This window comes from Equus asinus, chromosome 2 (genome assembly GCF_041296235.1).
Source record: "Equus asinus isolate D_3611 breed Donkey chromosome 2, EquAss-T2T_v2, whole genome shotgun sequence".
Taxonomy (NCBI): Eukaryota; Metazoa; Chordata; class Mammalia; order Perissodactyla; family Equidae; genus Equus; species Equus asinus.
This window is the reverse complement of record NC_091791.1, coordinates 11,343,417-11,357,888: the sequence shown is the minus strand read 5'-3', so window position 1 is coordinate 11,357,888 and position 14,472 is coordinate 11,343,417. Positions and strand designations below refer to the sequence as shown.

Genomic DNA, 14,472 nt, shown 5'->3' with positions numbered 1-14,472 from the left:
GTAAATCTTCCCTGGCATAATCTTAGAGACATGTGAGGAGTGGGTTTAAAGTCAATTAATAGAGGAGAAGTTGTGGTATAAACCTCCCATGGTATAAAAAATGAATTATACCAAATCAGGAATAAACAAGTTGACCAAGATGGCAGGTGTGGATGGCCCCTTCTGCTCCGGCATTCGGAGATCTTCTGATGGTGTATGTAGCAAAAGAACAATGCTCCGCCATTAAATAATGAGCAAGTTAAAGGAACACTAAGACCTAGCCAAAATAAATACATAAAATCCCATCATCAAGGTTAAGTATACCCACTCATTATCATTTTCTACACTGAAACAGTTATTGCACACTAGTAGTAATGCTAAGTAGGATTTTAATTTAATACAGCAGAAGTCTCTTAAGATGTGGCTGGTTAAACAGATTTATAACCCCACAGAGACCTCCCTCAAAGTTCCCTCAACATAGCCTTTCTTTACCAACTCCATCCCACAGCGAAGATTCACCACTCCTTCTCTGGGTCACCTCTCTGTTATTTATGTGTGTTTCCATCACCACAGTGTTTCTGTCCTGAAATATATTCCTTTCGATGTCTGATGACCAACAAGAGTACAAGACCCGGAGGGTACAGCTTGAGCTGGCTTCCGACTACAGAGTAGGTACTCAATTGGATGGATGGATGGACAGGCCAGAGGAACAATCGATAAAAGCTTGAGCTATAAAATGAGGGCGTTAACCTGAATGTTCTGATAAAGTCCCTCCCAGTCCTAACATTCTTGCCAGGTACCTATATGCTAGGCAGATATTGATTCCGTCAATAAATGGTAGGATTAGAGGATTTATTTTGACCCTGCAATTTAAACTTAATGAGAAAACATAGGCTGTTGAGCCTGCCCCAGCAGAAACACTTGCATATCCCAATACTGACATCTAAGGTTTATGGTCTCCTCTCTCTCTGAAACCAAAAAGAGAATACAGCCTGGTGGTTTAAAGGAAAAACATGGCATCATATTACCACTGTACCAAAAGGGACCTCAGTGACCATCTGGCCCAACGGCTGATGTGATCAATGTCATCCAGAAAGGTTAAGTGATTTGATCAAGGTCACACGGCCAGAGGCCGGGCTGAGGCTAGACTCAAGTCTCCAGCTCCCTGAGCAGTGCTCTCTCAACCACTCCAGGCTGCCCTTTGAACTCTCCCATGGTAATTAAGTCAAAAGTTCAAGATTTATGTGAGTTGTGGACACTGATGACTGCCAACTGTATTTTTATTGATGCAAAAATTTTTTAAAAACACAGCCTATTTCAGATCCTAGATTAAGTCTCACAAACTCCCTAAAGCCCCACTAAGGCCTCTGTCTTAAGTCTATAATTAGGACCTTTAAAAATATCACTAATCAGGACATTTGAATGCTTTGACCCCTGATGGGGGGGTATCTCTAAGAGCACTACCCCCACCCTTACCAGCAGACTACAGTTCATGTTTTCGGTTTCGCATAAACTGAGAGAAAATGAATCTAACAAAATATGAAGATGCAAGTGAAGCTGAGATTCTAGGGGGCGGGGGGCTTTATTTGAGAAATCTCATGAAAACAACAACTTGCTGACCAGCGAGGCATTCAATAAGAAATACATTAAAACAAACCAGGCAAGTTACCCACATGTGAAATGCCTGAGGCCCCTGGGAGTTCCCAGGATCTGCCTTCAAAAGTCCAGTCCTTGGTTATGCTTTGACCAGACAGGAGGCCAAGAAAGAAGAGATTCAACCGGTCTACTGGATGGCACACCATCCCTGCCCTTGTGAGAAAACTGCCAAACTAATTTATGATGAGGTGTTCGTGACAAAGCCATTTCAAAAAATTTAGGAAGCAGGTCGGCCCCGTGGCCGAGTGGTTAAGTTCGTGCGCTCTGCTTCGGCAGCCCAGGGTTTCACCGGTTCGGAATCTCGGGTGCGGACACGGCACCACTCATCAGGCCACGCTGAGGCGGCATCCCACATATCACAACTGTCACAACTAGAAGGACCTGCAACTAAGATTCACAACTATGTACTGGGGGGACTTGGGGAGAAAAAGCAGAAACAAAAAATTTAGGAAGCTTGTATCCTTTTTTTCATTTGTTTTTTCTTCTTTCCCAATTTCTAGAAACTTCAACACAACTAAGAAACCAACATTTACCAACTCAGATACCATCTCTACCATGTAAAAGTCCCAGGAGAGCAAGGGTGACTGCAAACTTATTATCAGCAGGTTAATCAACAAAAGGAGTTTGCAGTCTCGGGCCAAGTACCTTCATTTTGCCTAGGTCCTTTGAAAAGAAGTCGCCTTCTCCCTGACATGGATCATGGGCACCTGCAGGTCTCAACAAGAACAAAACCAAAATAGAAAACTACCTTGTCTCTCTCCTCACTCAACAGAAAGAACCACTCCAGCAGCAAGAATCTCAATACAGCTGTCTCACTAACAATTCAATCAATTCTTTTGTCAATCAATGATCTTCCCAAGAACCAAGTCTCGAGCGCTTCAGAAACATTAATGACTTAAACACAAGGAGGAGGCAATAAAAAGTATACCTTGAGAAAATGGACATACATGGCTCCTTATTTGCTGCCTGATAACCCATTAAGATACCTACTAAGTGGGGAAGGCAAGGACCAGTTATGATTTCCTATGCTAACATATAAATTCTGCACCTTAGAAAACCCTCAACCTGGATGCATTTCAAAAATTAGCATTTGAAATTGCAACTTTCCATCCGGAGAAAGTCTGTTTCATGAAAGGGCATATGTAGCAGCATTATTTCCTGGCAGCCAGGCTTGTAATGACATCACGGCACTGTTCTGCTCAGGGAAACATCTATCGCTGGTAAGGTGTGAGGTCATCAAGTAGTCAGCTGCTAAAATATGACCGGAGAACGCCCTTCACATCTGTGATGGAAGAACTTGACTTAAAAGCCGGGGGGGGGGGGGGTCAGATCAATCAAATCGGCCCCATTGCAGGGATTTTCAAAGCATGTGCGACAGGATGTTAATAGATGCTATATTTTAAAAACGGTCTTATGGTCAGTAACTTTGGAAAATCCTGGGAAAAAGACAAAATTGAACAGATGTTTCACTACAGAACTTCTCAGAGCTTGCATTATGCTGATGGATGCTGTAAGTCTCCAAGAAAGGGTCACAGTATGAGGTATTTTCCAAATTCATTTCAAAATATAACTCATTTTTGGCAGGCAATTATTCTGGACTAGGGTTCCGAGGGATACTCTTTGAGAAACACCAGTTTATTCTCTTAATGTACGGACCAAACCTGAACATTGCTCTGTTTTTAATGAGATCCATAAAAGATATGTATGAGGACTATAATTCCACAAAATATTCACTCAACATCCAGGTGAGTCTTGCCCTCCAGAAGCAGTCTACTGGGAAAGGAAGGTCTGGCATACTATGTGGTACTACATGAGATGCAACAGAACAGAACACATGAGTGCTCCAAATCGAGCCGTTCGATCTGCCTGTGTAAACGAGGAAATGCTCTAGAAAGGAGCCCACTTTTGAGCTGGGTCTCGTATGACGACATAAGAGTTAAGACAACCTTATATTATATATATATAATATACATATATAATAATATTGTAGAACATTTCCATAAAAATCAAATCAGGCCTTGATGTTAATGGATGCTAGTTTCATGGCCAAAATTCAACAATCCTGCGTTAACTTTTGACTATTATTTTTGCCGCTGTCTTTGGCTACCATGCTTTTTGCATCCTGCACGGGATCTAAGAAGAACTCCACTAGGCAGATAAACTTGACCTCTTATAGTTAACCACTAAAATTAGACAAACAATAATCTAGCAGAGCAGCAGAGGGAGCAACTTGGAATAGACTTTTTAAGTCGGAAGATGTAGATCTACCCACCCAAAAAGAGAAAAATGCTTCTCAGAAAAGCTCAGAAACGTCACTGTCAGCACAGGGTCACCGGAGCATCATGTGTTAACCTCACTGAAGCGGAACTTTCAAACACACCCCAGTGGCATGTCCAGACAATCAGAAGGCAGCCAAGGAATCAATCTGGACACATGAGTGTTTGCCAGGTGGCTGAAAATGCAAAGAATTCGATGCTTCTACAATTTTCCCCATTAATCGGGTCAGGCATTTGACACTTGAGGTGGCAAAAAATTGTTTTAACGGCAACATCCCCTTCCCTACCTTGCCAGTTACCCTGGCCATGGCATTCCTCTGTCCACACAGGCCACAGCTGCTTAATCTCAGCCGCCCCAGGCCACACCTGTGAATCAGACCAGCCTAATCACACTAACAGATGGCAGAGGCCAAGTAGCCAGCTAAGAACCGCTCTCACTCTAAATCGCGTCTAATATTTCCCAGGTTCCAAAGAGAGGCAGTGTCCGACACAGCGTCTCCCTGGCACAGCTAACACCAGCCCTTAATCACCGCAGAGCGCCCATCTCGGGGCAGAGCGGGTGTCATCCGAGAGCTAATTACAAAGAACCCCGGTTGCAAGGTGAACGCATGGCAACCCGTTCGGCGTGGGCCAGCATTCATCAAATGGAGCGCTCTACAACTTGGCCCTCCTGCACAGGTGGCCAGGCCAATTGCTCAGGGTGGAAACGCGGAGGTCCGCGGCAGTCAATCAACAGGGAGATTCGGTTCCCTCGGCCTGTTTGTTATGTAACGTATACCTTGCTGTGACATTTTATTACTTCCTGTGTATTCGTGTTAACATGCTATGAGGCAGGGCACTGAGCCCCAGGACAGTGTACTCCCAGGCGTGCCAACACAACGCAGCTCATGGAACCTGATGCCTCAATCAATACCAACGGCACCCACGTGCAGGTATCACTTTAGAGCTGTAAACAATTGTACAAGCATCCTCCCTCCGCCCCAACCATCACCCCGGGTGCTGGCAGAGGGGCGCAGCAATTCAACATGCAACAGGCTTTCGGGTGAACTGCAACTCTGCGGTTTGCTCCCTGAATCATGAATTTCCAATCAATAAAACAGAAACAACTCCTCTCTCGACCTTATTGGGTTGTTAGGGACACTGACTGAGACAGCAGCCAGCACAGAAGCCGCCCAGAGCAGGCCCTCAACATCATGGCCAGGGTCATTGCCTCCCCTGCCGGGGCCAAAGAACTAAGAAGTGAGTGATGTCTTCTGATGTACCAGTGTTTTATTACTAAATAATAATAACTTCATTAGAGGGTTGGTACAAATGACAGCAGAAAACACATTCATTCACCTTATTTTCCACTGTTTTATGAACTAGATCTCTAACAGTAAACTCCTGTTCAAGGCAGAGCTGCACGTGTGAATTCCTAGGCCAGCCGTTCTCACACTTTAGTGTGATTCAGAATCACCCCCAGCTTCTAATTCAGTGGGTCTGGGGTGGGGCCTGAGAATTTTCATTTCTAACAAGTTCTCAGGTGATGCTGAGGGTAGCGGCCCAGGCCCCAAGCTTTCCCTTGCCAAAAAGAGAAAACTACATAAACCAAAATATTTCCCTTTTTGCCCAAGCTGCTAGGAGACTGAGGGACAAATCCATTTCCCCACTTAAGCAACACATTATCCACAGTATCACAGGTGCCTGACAACATCGATTTTCTCTTCTTCCTCTAAAAAGCCCTGAGCCTATTTTAGTAACTAATTGTCTTATTATTTAGGCCTTATTTAAATTTATTAAACTAAAATCCTCTCAAGAAAATGTTAGAATATAACATCTAAGAACGCCAGTGACCAACATAAAATCACTTTGGGAACATTCCAGCCATGTTATGGGGAAATAAAACCAATGTTATATTTTCTCTATTTATTGAACAAACACAAGCACTTTTTTGAACACTGTACAAATATGAGCTCACCTAATCCTAACAACCCCATCAGATACTGTTATTATTCCCATTTTACAGTGGAAGAAACTGAGGCACAGAAGTTAAATTACTTGCCCAATTTCACCCAAGTCAGAAATGGTGGAGGATTTGAACCCAGGCTGCCCAGCTCCGAGAGGCCACCGAACAGAGGCCTCCCGGGTGTCAGCACTCGGTTGTTAACTGCCTTTAAAGAAGAAAACAGTACTCACTGGCCCCCTTTTATATCTGCAAAGTCGGGCACATTTCCCTTATTTCTGCTTAGCATGCAATACTATTTTTAAAGGCCCGGGTTTCTCAACCTCAGCGACTGACATTTTGGGCCAGATCATGCTTTGTTATGGGGCTGACCTCAGTGTAGGATGTTTATTAGCAGCACCTCTGACCTCTACGTACTAGATGCTACCAGCATCCCCTCTCCCCATGTTGAGACAATCAGTCATTGCCGAATGTCCCCCCAGGGGAGGGGGAAGGAGGAGAAACACCCCCAGTTGAGAACCACTGGGCTAAGCCAAGCACCGTCAACAGTTATGAAGAAAACCAGGATGTCATACGGTTCCACTAGCTTCAACCTCCAAATAGTAAGAAACCAAAAGGGAAAGAGAAAACTAAAGAAAGACGAGTCAGAACTGCTTTCAAAAGTGAGTGACTACTGACACAAGAAGGACAAACAGTAGAGAAGGGTGTACAGTAACGCTGGTTTATTCTCTGATTTGAGAGTCAGGAGAAGACATACAGCAGAGAAAGGCGAGGGCCACAGGACGCAGCATCCCAAAGAGCCGACGGAGAAGACAGGTTAGAGTCGCCACTCCCACCAGGCTCTGCTCTCTCGGGGACCTTCAGAGACGGCCATTACTTACTCTTGTTGTTACTGCTCTCACTGACAAAATCCTCGGAGCCATCTGTGTCGTCCTCGTCATCTCCGGATGAGATGGCATCTGTATTCAAAAGAACATATCCACGGTTGTGTTTTCGCAAAGCAAAAGGTCACAATCATCTACAACTCAGTCCTTCTGGACAGGAAACTCAACAACCCAGGAACCCAATGCAACAAGTCCGAGAACTGTGTTTAGTTAAGATGGTTTTAATGGCTTAAATTTTCTCTCCATGATGACAGTTGGTCTATATTACGATTCTCAATGTTTTCTGCTTTCACATTATTTAAACATGCTATAAAATTGGATATACTGGAACTGGACTTTAAGTTTCAAACAGTACTCAAGTCCCCAACTAATTTACTGATTGTGTAATATCCAAAATTCTTTCCAACACAACCTTTCAGCGCTCAGGGTTCCCTTCAAGAAAGGAATTAGTCCCTAGCAAAACTTAGCCCCTGTGTGGCCTTCTGACCATTTACTAACGTTCTGAAAACAAAATTTTTAACTCGGCCACAAATGGGGCCTGTGCAGTTCCCCTCACTGCATGGAAGAAAAAAATCAAGGAGAGAAACTCCAATTTTAATAAAAGTAATCAGAAATCTTCAGCATCCAAACTGCAATCCTATATTCTAAATGCCAAGGATGCCAGTGGTATGGGAAAAAGACATTTTTACTTAAATAAAAGTGTGCTGTCTCAAATGAAAAATGTTACTTTACACCCAAAAATCCTCTCATTTTTAATGACCAGCCTCCGTAGTACACCAGGTCCTGTGCAAGAACTTCAAAAACAGATCAAGAAGAAACTGTGAAGCTCTGTGCCAGGCATCCATTTAGCAGATCCCACTATGATTTCACCTGTCCGATAAAATTTTACCCAGAAAACAGCTACAGAGAAAAGAGAGCAGAGGGCTCGCAGGCCGACTCACCTGTGACATTGACCATGAAGTAGACAGTCTCACTGTCTACGGTCCTAGCAGCAGTACAAGCATAGAGGCCGGAGTCTCTAGGCGTGGCACCTTTTATCTGCAAGTACTCCCCAATAAGCACTGTCCTATTGCTGGGCCCCAAGTGTACCCCATCCTTAGTCCAACTGATCATGGCGGCATCTCTCAACAGGCAGCGCAACTCTAGCGATTCCCCGGGCGCAGCCACGTACACTTCTGGTTGGGAGATTTGGTATTTGGTTGGTGGCTCTGCAGAAAGTGGGAGAGAGAAGATGGAGACAGATGGGAAGAGGAGAAGGAGAGAACGTCCAACAGAGGTCAGTGGAGGCCCGTTCATTCCCAGGAGAGGCAGTTCTTGTTTTGCAAATGGCCCCAGCAGGCATCCACCTCTCCCTGCACCCCAGGAAGGGGCCCTCGGCACAGAGCAGACCCAGGATCTGAAACAACCACCAGAGGAAGCACCCAGCCAAAGCTGCCCCCAGAGTTTCCACAAACCGAAGGGCTTTAAACATAAACCCAAAACCCAGCATAGAAGGACAGTGTACAAGAGAACTCTTAAATCAATTGCCAGTCCAACGCCTGCTTGCGCTGTAACATCCAAGAAATTCTATTTTTGTGACTATTTTTAAGGATGATTTCCAATTTTTTATTCAATGTAACTGCATGGTTGTATGTCTAACACATACATACACACACACACACACCCATATTTATTTGTGCTAGACTTTGTTGATACAAATCCAAGCTCCTTAAAATGAAATGCCTCCAACTCAAGGGAAGCTAGTGGGTCCTTCCACAAAATTGTTTGCCGTCTGAGTTTTCATGAGCTCTCAGGCTCAGATTAGAATTTTGCTCATCTAGAGACTTAATTCTGAGCTGGGACATGTTGTTTTTCTTAAAACGATAAAAGCCTCAAGGCCTGAGCACCAAAAACAAGGAGTAAAACGCTCCAGACAGCCGAGAGGAGGTCCATTTAAACAGATCCTGAAACGAAGCCGCTGGGCACCGCGTGCCGGACGCTCCGTGTGAAGCTGGATCCCTCCCTGGCCGCCAGCCCCCACCACACACCCTGGGTTCCAGCCTCCTCAGGCCTCTGCCTGCATCTCCTTTAGGGCTACTCCCTCCCTCTCCTCCTTGCTAAACCCAATTCTTCCTTCAAGGCCCAAATCACGCAGTCTCCTCCTGAACAAGAGCCATCAGTCCCCCTGGCCCCAAGTGAAGTGGGTCTCTCCCTCCTCATACGTCAGCTCCTGGAGATGCACCACATTTCTGATGAACATGTCCTGTCTCCCAAGGACTGAGATTTCAGGGCTCCTTGTGCCTCCCCCCCGTCCCCGAGGCATACACAAAGAAGGTGGCCCATGTTGAACATGACCCCAGTCCCCAAACAGGCAGGGCAGGATGGGACCCAAGAGGACCCAATCCATGCAACCTCTGCAAATGCAGGCAAGAAAGAACCTTGAGCCTTTAAGGAGAACAGCCAGAGCCGCTGGCTGGGACTCACAAGGGTCCATGAATCGGCTTTCATCCCTCACAGTGAGAACTGTGAATGGTACCCGGAGTCCCAGGCCCGGAAAACACAAAGCTTCCTGGCTCTGGGATGACTGCAAATCTGGGCAGCATCACAAGGCAATTGTTTTATCCTTTTGAGCGTGTTCTGGACAAATCTCCCACATAAGACTGAAATAAAACCGCTTCGTGTTTCAGTCCCGCTGTTGAAAGAGTAGCGAGGGCCGCATGCATGTGGTTCTAGAAATCCTCCTCACCACCACCACCACCACCGGCCCACACAGGAGGGCGAGGGCATGATATATGCAAAGTGGTCTTAAGCGTCAGGAAGAGGAATACAGCAAGATAGCAGCATACCCAGAGATGGCGAGTTGGGACCCGTTCTAGAGCAGGAGTTGGCAAACTCCGGCCCCCAGGCCAAACCCAGCCATCGCTCGTCTTTGTAAACAAGGTTTTACTGGCACACAGCCATGCTCATTCGTTTGCACATTGTCTAGGGCTGCTGTTGTGTTACAATGGCAGAGCTGAGCAGTCGCTTACAGCAGAGACCCAAGGGCCTGCAAAGCCTAAAATATTTAGTCTTATCCTTTACAGAAAGGCTGCCAACTCCTGTAGTACAGGATGTTCGGAGAAGACTTCCCTAAAGAGAAGTGAAGGGCAAAGCGATAGTTGAAAGATATTGTTAAGAACTTAGCTGGAAGGTCTTCAGGCCATGCCTCCCAAAGCTAAGCTCTACCCAACGCAGCTGAATTGAGTGACTAATAAAAATATTTTTAACTCTGGATCCTGAGCAGAAAAGGGAGAGAAAGAGAAATGTGGGAAAGAGGGTAAGAAAGAGAAGGAGAAAAAAGAACTCAGTTTGGCCCCAAATCTCAGACCATATCCCACTTCCAGCAACCTACCGCCACAACATAAGAATGGATGAGGGCCCCAAAGGCCACCTGGTCCAACCCCTTACAGCAGGAATCAGAAGTCTTTTGGGTCCCTTGTAACCAACAATAATTACCGAAATAGCACCCACGATGTTAGAATGAATTTACATGAAATAATATTTATTAGGACCACATCATGTGATGAGCAAGTCATCAAGAATGTTACGGAATTTGCTTTCCTCTGAGCCAGAACTGGTTACCAAGAGACTGCTGAGCAGGGGAGCAGCTGGACACAAGCAACGCTTCCCTCCATTAAAGGAGAGACTCGGGCTGTGCAGCCAACCTGCTTCTGTCTTGGCCCTCAGATAAGGAGAAGCCATAGAGGCCGTGGATGCTCTATGACTGTTAAAAATGATAAGCAAGACACTTGCAATGATGATACAGAAAAATCTCTCTCCTGACAAAGGTGGAGTTATGATTTCTCCGTTTTTAAAGAAAAACATTTTCATGGAGAATCCTTTCCTTCACCTGAAATAGGTAAATCACAAAGTCTTGCTGAAACCAGGGGTGTCTGGGATGCTGGACCAATGTCACCAAAAAGACACTACCACCTGCCGGTGGCAGGAGGAGGAACACAGCACAGTGAGGACCGTGATTAGTTCAGATTGGACACACAGAAGATGCTCGATAACCGGGCACTGCCCTGCATGGGAACAGGACGAAGCCTCGAGTTCCAACACCACTCTGTTCCTGCTTATCCTCTCCGTCTCAGGGTCCTCCGCTACTAGAAGAGCAAGGACGCCCCCACAACAGGGTATTATTTGTGAGGACCCAACGAGCCAAGCAATATGAACCTGACTTTCCAAACATATCTTGTTGAGCCCATGACAGTCACTACTGTTGTCATTGTTTAAGGCTGAAGACACTCACCATGATCTCAAGCCCTCCCATTTTCAGAAGATAATTGGACAATATGTGGATTTGTATCTCCATAGACACAAAACAATTTTACTGATGACGGGCTCCAATCTCAACGGGCTGGTGAGAGGACAGTGTACTAAGAGCGGTGTTCATTGCCAGTAAAACCAGGTCAAAACCGTCACCCAGTTTCCCAATTAGATGATAAGCTTCAAGGACAGTAAAATAACTCCCCAAAATACATCAATAAGATGACGATGTTCATCCATAAAATTAAGCCATCTGACCTCCAAGTCTAAAGTCAGTAACTACTGCCATGGTAAATTCAGAAAGCGTGTGTTCCTCCCTCCTCTGAGTGGTCACTCCACAAAAGGCTCATCTCGGGGTGGGGGGCGTCCGTGGTGGTGAACTCCAGCAGAACCCAGCAGTGCCCCTGCGTACGCCAGGAGGACCTCAAGCGCCATCTTAGGAAGAAGGGGGAGTGGGTAAATGAAAGCAATAGAAAGGGGAAAAACAGGAGGAACAGCTCAGGGAGAAACAATACCAAGGAGAGAAGGAAGAGGGTGAGTCAGGGGGAGGGCGAGTGGGGCACACAGCAACGAGGGGCGGAATGCCACATGATCCCCTCCCAGGCCCACCAAAGGCTCGCACTGCCCAGGTTCCTGCATCAATGACATCTCAGGCCAAGGTGTCAAGAATACAGGCACTTGGCCTGGAACCCAAAAAGCTGGCTCAGCAGAGGCAGGTCTGTCCCTTCCCCTCCCGTGAGGCCATCTGGGGCTTTGGTTTCTCTCCTATGTGTGAACCCTTCAGCTGACTTCCCTGCCCATTCTCTGCAAAGATGCTCCTCGACTGCTCTGTATACATCTCCCTGGGGGCATCCACCTAACACTGTCCTGCGGGAGCCAAGACAACCCACCAGTTCCCTCTGACATCAGCCAGGCTGCATGCGGATACCCTCACTGCCTCCCTCACTTTGATCAGCTTCCCCTGACACAGGCAGTGCCTCCCCTTGACTCCACCATGCTGCACGGCCTGCTCTGTAAAATATGACGGTTGACACAGGGCAAGGTATTCCCAAGGAGATTTAAACAATACCTTTTATAGCAATATTAACATTTCCTGGATTTATTTTTTCTGCTTCTATAGCATACTTTTTAACCTTCCCTATGTGAGTGGGGGGGTGGAAATCCATGCAGAGCGCATGTCCCTCATCTGTTCCTGCCAAAACACATTGGGAGGAAGGTTCCAGAAGTCACTTTGCTACACACCAAATGCTCTTTCAGAAGCTTCCACAGACAGAAAACATTTCCACTTATCTTCCAGAATATAAATAAAATTCAAACAGAAAAGAGAAAGCTGGAAGAAACGCACTCGTGTTGGACCTTTTTTGTCACTGTTACCTAAAATTGCTACACAAACAAGGTGACAAGTTTACTTTCTGGGAGGGCTGGGCACGCTTGTTTCGACTTGCTGCAAGCACAGGACTGGCGGGAAAGCTCGGCCGAGTGGCTGCTTAGTTGCGTCAGCCTGAACTTTCTCCCAGAAGTTTCAAACACTTGAGAAGTGCCAGCAGCATGTTATCAGGCAGCTTCTCTTCAATCAACTACTCTGATATTAAAAACATGGAAGAGATGGGCACCTCTACAGCTAGTCAGAAAATGAAAGGTGAGAGTAACAGCAGCCATCCAGAGTCTGTGTGTCAATCCTGCCCCAAGCTGGGTCTCTTTCCCTCCCCGGAGAAACTCCTCAAGAGCCAACGGGAAAAGAAACTGAGGCAGGGGCTACCTGACTCCTCAAGTCCCTCAGCAGATCAGAGTAGAGGTCATGACCTCTCAGTGTGACATCATGCTGATGTCACCAGCTACGAGCTGCATGTGTTTACCCCTGGGTAAATAAACACAGGGAAACATATCTTCGTAGTGAAGAGAGCCCTGGGAGGGGAAAGTCTTGTAAAAGTCAGAAAAGCTGTGGTTCACGTGCCTCCATTGGACACATCCAGCTGAATTCTTCGCCAGTGTCATCAGGAAGATGTCTTGAGACAATTGAAGCAGCTCGGGAGAGTTCGGAACAGTAAGCTATTTCAGGTAACACTTTATGCTGCCAAACCAGCGATAGCAGCACTTCAGACTGTCACTTTTTATAATGTTTGCCTATAAACTTTTCCCATGTGGTTTTTGAAATGGCGCCCAAATGCAAACAGAGAACAGATGGGAAACCCGCGTCTTGCCCTGTCCAATTGTTTCACGGAGAACGGACGACAGATTTAAACTGTTAAGGAAGAAAAAAGCAGTTTATGCCAATGGGACAACTATCCACGTCACATAACACAAATGAAGCCTCTTCTGGGTTTTCTCAGGACGCCGTCTTTTCAAAAGTCAAGACTATCACAGTTAACACAGGAACCCCAGCTTCAAGGATGCAGGGGTCACCCATGGAACACATCCCCGAGGCTGTCGCCTCTCAGAAAGTCAGGGGTGTCCAAGCCCTAAACATATTCCTCAGGAAAAAGGAAGAAAGGAGAAAGAAATCCCTAAACAGATTCATCTGGAAGAGAAGGAGGGAAGAAAGAGAGGGAGGAGGAAAAGAGGAGAGGCAGTGTGCCCAGGTGCGCTACGTGTCAGTGCAGGGGAGGCACCTCCATCCATTGGGTGCTCTGCGCTGCAGGCAGAAACCTGGCCCTCCTGGCCCAGCTCAAGGCTCCTGCGGGAACCAGAATACCAGCATTCGGGGCCAAACTGGTAAAACAGCCTTGGTCTCCAGGTGCACCCCCAGATATCCCGCCACCTGAAGAAGAGGAATAAATATCACTGGTCTGGGCTGCCAATGTTTTGACAGAAGAAACACACAGAACGAAGGTGCAAATGTCACTGCAATGTCACAGTACAAGACACACATGGTGAGCAAGCAGCGGCTGATCCTGTCTGCTCTGGTTAGCCTCGGCTCGCCGGCCCGGTCTTGAAGCTGGCCCGTAGCGGCCACGTCATGGACCTGCTAAGAAGTTTCAATGGGCTGATGCCCAACTTTCTGTCCACAGGAAGGGAATACAGAGCGCTCCTCAAGTATTTTTTATAAGCTTAAATGGAGGGAGTGAGTCTGGACAGACAGACACCTGGCATTCAACACAGCTTTTTAGCGACCCATGATGTTTTACAGCCCAGGGGCTTTAAAGAGCCAAGTGCCCACTTTTCTACGGCACGGTTTTAGTCTACTTGGCATCAAAACTTACCAACAGTAAAATACAAAGGCACTGCGGTCCCCACAAGGAAGTCAGACATGACGGCCCTCGCATGCCCTCCCCTGAGGGCTCTGCAGACACGCACACACACACACGAAGAAGACGGCAGTGGCAGAGCTGGCCGCTTCAGCTCAGACAGCCTCAAAGCTCCCCCTGTACAAGAACAGACTTGCAGAAGACAAAAATCCTGACATCAAACAGAGGCCTTATAAGGCCGAGGGACTACTTGTTCTTTAAGG

General features: G+C 46.5%; 1 protein-coding gene across 20 annotated transcripts in view; it reads right to left on the bottom strand.

Moving 5' to 3' along the window:
* FGFR2 (fibroblast growth factor receptor 2) overlaps positions 1–14,472 on the bottom strand; it is a 103,361-nt gene that overhangs the window by 69,243 nt on the left and 19,646 nt on the right. For 10 of the 20 annotated variants that reach the window (XM_014865975.3, XM_070482039.1, XM_070482036.1 and 7 more), the window contains exons 3-4: positions 7,679–7,945; positions 6,735–6,812 (exon numbers count right to left, since the gene is read on the bottom strand). The exons of 4 other annotated variants lie outside the window; for them this stretch is intronic. In XM_014865975.3, the coding sequence (XP_014721461.1) occupies positions 6,735–6,812; positions 7,679–7,945 (345 nt within the window). The remainder of the gene's footprint in view (positions 1–6,734; positions 6,813–7,678; positions 7,946–14,472) is intronic. 6 more of the 20 variants (XM_070482065.1, XM_070482091.1, XM_070482071.1 and 3 more) reach the window with 1 other exon arrangement.